Consider the following 5,265-nt stretch of genomic DNA (forward strand, 5'->3'; position numbering starts at 1 on the left):
CTTGTGGGGTCCCCAGCCCTGACATGTTTTATGGCACAGGCAGGAGTAGGGCTGCCAGGTCAGACCCAGCCCTGGGGACACCAGGGAGAGTCATGCAGGCATTCAAGCCCAGTCCCCGCAGCTTGGGCTCCTCTTCTGAGCATGCCAGTGGCCTCCTGGGGTCAGCTCCTAGGAAACATGGTGGCCCTTCAGCTGCTCCCCAGGACCCCCTCTCCCCAGGCCCGCTCTGCTCCCTCAACTTCTAAGTATGGCTCAAGCCTCCTTTCAGGGGTCAGGAAGCCATTCAGTGTGCACTGACTACTTCCTGTGGTCATCCCGCTCAGACCCTTGTCTGTATTTGCTCCCTCATCATCGTCTTTTTCGATTTTGAAAGATCCCCTGAAGTGCAGCCGGCTGTAGGCCTCAGCCCAGGCTGGGAGCGGGAAGCTGGGGCTGTTTCCAAGTCCTCAGAGCCTTTGTGCCCCTCCCTCTTCCAGCCCCTCCAGGATGGTGGCAGCCAGAACAACACCCGCTCTGTCCCCTCGGGCAGCCAGGACACGTCTTCCTTGGCCAGCTCTGAATTCCTGCTCTGAATGCAACAAGCCACAGGTACAACGGGCGCGATCTTACAGTCACGCAATGCCCCCTCCCCGTCCCATTTCTGGCACTTAGACACGAGTCAAGTTGGAGGAGAAAAATCTGCTTTATTTTATTTTCACCATTTCTGGGGTGGCTATGCGGGAAGCGAGTGGCACGCTTCGAAGGTGCTTGGAGCCATCAGGTTTCAGTGCTGGGAGAAGGTAGCTTCCATATCGCAGGCAGGGTCGGCGTGGCAGCCGTCTGGAGGGAGAGGTGGGTTCAGGAGAGCCCCGGCCGCGTCCCCGCCCGCCTCCCCCCGGCCCCAGCGCGCCTCGCCCTGCTCACCCGGGCTGCAGCAGAGGCCGAAGACTGCGCAGCGGCCCCCGCTCCCGCACGCCTTCTGGCCGGACTGGCAGGGCGACGGCAGGTAGTTCTCCTCCTGGCAGCGCAGCGCCTCGGCCGTGCCCACGAAGCAGCCCAGCTCTTCCGCGCAGCAGATATTGGGCCCGAAGCAACGGCCTTTGCCCCCGGGGCCGCAGGGGAGGCACTGCGGGGACGAGCGGGGTGAGCGGGAGGAGCAGGAGCCAGGGTGGTGGTAGGGACTCGGAGGACCCTGCGAGGCCGGGCGGGGTGCGCGGTGCGAGGATGCTGGGGTCCGGGGCTCGGAGTTCGGGCGGGACAGCGGGGCTGCAGGCGCGCTGGGTCGCCGTCTGGGCCTCGAGCGCGGTCAAGGGCGGAGCGTCAACTCAGCTCCTGGGGTTCCCAGGCGAGGCCTGAGCGGGGCGCGCCCCTGTGGCAGCGGGTCCCTCCCGCCCCGGAGCGCCGCCGTACCGGGGCTGGGGACTTACTTTGCGCACGTCGAGGTCGGGCGCGGCCCTCTTGCCTCCCAAGGGGCAGTTCTGGATGTAGCAGGCGGAGGTCAGCGCCAGAAGGCCGAGGAGACAGCAGGCGAGGCTGGGGCCGGCCATGGTGCGGGTGCGCTGGGTCCAGGGTCGGTGACTGGTGGCGGGCTCTCTGGCCTGGCCTTTTTATGCTTGGGCATTGCGTCGGTGGAGCTCTGTTTAAGAGGTTGGTAGTATGACTCGTCACAGAGGGCCGCCGTGGGTCAGGCTGAGTGTGTACGGGCTTGCCTCTTCATTAGCAGGGCCTGGGCCCAGGTCAAGGTCACCGCGATGGCTAATGGTCTGGGCACAGAAGGTGAGGTGCCTTGCGGAAGGGAGCAGGCCGGGGTGGCCTGGGCCACTAGGGTGGGACAGGGAGAATTTGGGGTGGGGTGTAGCCCAGCCGAGGACTTCATCCAGCCTCCCAGTACCTCGAGGAGGGGGTCTGGGGCAGGGAAGGTGGACACTGGGAGCCCTCCAGGTTGGAGGAGGCTCTGGCAGGGTCTACCCACCCTCTTGGCCCACCACGTATGTGGATCCTTGTCCCTTCTTTTAGGAACATTTCCTCTTCCTAAACCCAAATTTCCAGAAAACCTCTTCACCCTCACCACACAGCAACACCCACTTCCCTGCACCGGGAAGTTAGATAGGAAGAGATCACATCTGTGTCTAATCTGTAACAGATACTCCACCTTTCCTTTCACTATAAAGTAGGTAACAAACCACAGCAGAATTAGCAATACCTGTAGCTTTGTCACAAATCGAAATAACAGATAACTTCCTATCACAGCTGTCACAAATGCGTCTATATACTGTTTAGATTCATTGTATCTTCAAAATTATCAGTTATTGGACCACCAGATCTTGCTATCTAAAGGTTAATAAAGAAGCACATTTATGACACCACCAAAATGTGTTTTGGCTGGGCACCATAACTAATGCCTGCAATCCCAATACTTTGGGAGCCTGAGGTGGGCAGATTGCTTGAGCCCAGAAGTTCAAGACCAGCCTAGGCAACATAGTGAGAACCCCCAGCTCTACAAAAAGTACAAAAATTAGCTGGGTGTGGTGGTGAGCTCCTATAGTCGCAGCTACTTGGGAGGCTGAGGCAGGAGTACCACCTAAACCTGGGAATTCAAGACTGCAGTGAGTATGATTGTACCACTGCACTCCAGCCAGAGTGACAGAGCGAGAGCAAGACCCTGTCTTTAAAAAAAAAAAAAAAAAGTTTTAACATTTTGATATCTGAATATAAATATATATATGTATTTTTTCTTGAGATGGAGTCTTGCTCTGTCGCCCAGGCTGAAGTGCAATGGTGGGCGCCATCTTGGCTCACTGCAACCTCCGCCTCCTGGTTTCAAGTGATTCTCCTGCCTCAGCCTCCCAAGTTGCTGGGATTACAGACATACACCACCATGCCTGTCTAATTTGTGTATTTTTAGTAGAGAAAGGGGTTTCACCATGTTGACCAGGCTGGTCTCGAACTCCTGACCTCAGGTGATCTGCCCACCTTGGCCTCCCAAAGTGCTAGGATTACAGGCGTGAGCTGCCGCACCTGGTCCTATAATTTTTTTTTTTTTTTTTTTTTTTTTGTGATTACATTTCTTTCGTTTTCTACATCAAAATTTTTTTGGCCGGGCGTGGTAGTTGACCAACCTGGCCAACATGGTGAAACCCCATCTCTACTAAAAATACAAAAATACAAAAATTAGCCAGGTGTGAGGCAGGCACCTGTAATCCCAGCCATTCAGGAGGCTGAGGCGGGAGAATCACTTGAACCCAGGAGGCAGAGGTTGCAGTGAACCAAGATCATGCCACTGCACTCCAGCTTAGGCGATAGAGCGAGACTCCGTCTCAAAAAGAAAAAAAAAATTTTTTTGTATTTTTAATATATCTCAAAAGGAAAATAATTAAAAGAAAAGATGGATTACCCCAGTGGGAGAGGTATTGCTAGATATCATGAATAAGGAAGGAAAGGCACTGCTCAACTCTCCCTTTGTGAAAGCACCTGCCACCCAGCTGCTGGGAGTGCGGTCTGCAGGTGGCCCTCAGGGGTAGCTCCTCTAGGGCCTGCTTCAGCTGCAGGGAGCCGCCTGGCCCAGGGTCACACCCTTCCCAGGTGGCCCACATGCAATGACTGGTCCATTTTGGCCCAAATGCAGGATAACTCTGAAGGAGCATTTTGGCTCCAGAGCTCCCTATGGGGTCAGCTGAGGTCTGCATAGCAGTTCTCCCTCTGCCCACTCCTATTTTTGTCCCCTCCCTCCCAAAGGTGTGGGTCCCCAGGGCCTTCTGTAATAAGAACCCTCTTTGTGAAACCACCTCCGTCTGTTCCCTAGGGAACCCAGCCTAGGGAGGCAGAATGGAAGAAATGAGAAACACTGTGAGAGACCAGCCTCAGTGGTGGGCCAGTCCCCGACCCCTGGGAGAGGAGAATGGGACAGTTCCAGACTCTTCTGCCCTCTTGTGGAGGAAGGTGAAGAGACTGATAAGGCCAAGCAGGTCACAGCCCATCTGACCCTAGTCACTGGCATGAGTCACTGGCATGAGCTGTCTGGCACCCAGGAGCTGGTCAGGCTGACCCGCATTACAAATCAGCAGCCAGTCCTCTCTCACCCAGATTAACTTATTGGCATTCCAGGCCTAGAAGGCCAAGGGCCTGACCCAGCCATGGTCCAGAGAGGCCTCCCACCTGCTCTGTGGGCACGATGACCTCACTTAAGCTAACACATGTGCATAAATTACTGTAGTATTATGTCCCAAATGGACCACATCCTGTTCAACAACTCCTCTTCTGAAGATGCTCTGGGTCCCATTACAAATGCCTGGAAACAGCAGCAACAAAACACAAAAACCTCTGCCCTGTGAAGAAGAGAAAATAAGCCATGCAGATGTCTGAGGGGACATTAGCTTTCTATTGCTGCATAACAAATTACCACAGGCCAGGCACAGTGGCTTATGCCTGTAATCCCAGCACTTTGGGAGGCTGAAGTGGGAGGATCACTTAAGCCCAGGAATTAGAGACCAGCCTGGGCAACATAGGGAGACCCAGACTCTATAAAATGTTTTAAAAAAATTATCTGGGTTTGTTGGCATGCACCTGCAGTCCCAGCTACTTGGGAGGCTGAGACAGGGGGATCACTTGAGCCCAGGAGTTCAAGACTACAGTAAACTAGGATGGTACCACTGCACTCCAGCCTGGGCGACAGAGGTTGATTCTGTCTCAAAACAAAAACAAAACCAAAAAAGCTACCACAAGTTTGGCAGCTTAAAACAACATTTGCTTATTACATTGGGCCAGGCATGGCTTAGCTGGGTCTTCTACTCTGGGGCTGCGATCAGGGTGTCAGCCAGGCTGCATTCCTTTCCGGAGCCCAGGTAATTGTTAGCAGAATTCATTTCCTTGCAGCTGTCAAACTCGTGGTGACCTGCTTCTTCAAGGTCAGGAACAGAGACAGTCTCTGTTTCTTCAAGTCTAAGCATACAGGGAGTCCTTTTCTAAGGGGCACCTGACCTGATTAGGTCAGACCCACCTGGATCAAATTGATAAGGTGTCTTCATTACATCTGCAAAATCCCCTCACCTTTGCCATATAACGTAGTATAGTCATGGTTGTCACTTTTGTCATATTTTTCTAATGTTTAGAAGAAAGTTGGTTGGGCACAGTGGCTCACGCCTGTTTTTTTTTTTTTTTATTTTTTAATTTATTTTATTTTATTTTATTTTTTTATTATACTTTAAGTTCTAGGGTACATGTGCATAATGTGCAGGTTTGTTACATATGTATACTTGTGCCATGTTGGTGTGCTGCACCCATCAACTC

General features: G+C 53.5%; 1 protein-coding gene across 1 annotated transcript; it reads right to left on the bottom strand.

The window, feature by feature from the left end:
• Positions 1-666: 666 nt before the first annotated feature.
• On the bottom strand, positions 667-1,526 carry OXT (oxytocin/neurophysin I prepropeptide). Its single transcript, XM_031934673.1, has 3 exons — positions 1,407-1,526; positions 904-1,105; positions 667-819 (listed from the first exon to the last, which is right to left on the bottom strand). The coding sequence occupies exons 1-3, from the start codon at positions 1,524-1,526 to the stop codon at positions 764-766; spliced, it is 378 nt and encodes a 125-aa protein (XP_031790533.1). The 3' UTR covers positions 667-763.
• Positions 1,527-5,265: the final 3,739 nt, after the last annotated feature.

The sequence above is a fragment of the Piliocolobus tephrosceles genome, chromosome 20 (assembly GCF_002776525.5).
Source record: "Piliocolobus tephrosceles isolate RC106 chromosome 20, ASM277652v3, whole genome shotgun sequence".
Classification (NCBI taxonomy): domain Eukaryota; kingdom Metazoa; phylum Chordata; class Mammalia; order Primates; family Cercopithecidae; genus Piliocolobus; species Piliocolobus tephrosceles.

What these genes read in the sequence shown, in the direction of transcription:
- OXT (XM_031934673.1), bottom strand. Translation starts at nt 1,526, where the DNA reads ATGGCCGGCCCCAGCCTCGCCTGCTGTCTCCTCGGCCTTCTGGCGCTG. An exon ending in CCGACCTCGACGTGCGCAAA is followed by an intron (nt 1,106 to 1,406) that starts GTAAGTCCCCAG and finishes TCGTCCCCGCAG; the next exon opens with TGCCTCCCCTGCGGCCCCGG. An exon ending in CGGCCTCTGCTGCAGCCCGG is followed by an intron (nt 820 to 903) that starts GTGAGCAGGGCG and finishes CTCTCCCTCCAG; the next exon opens with ACGGCTGCCACGCCGACCCT.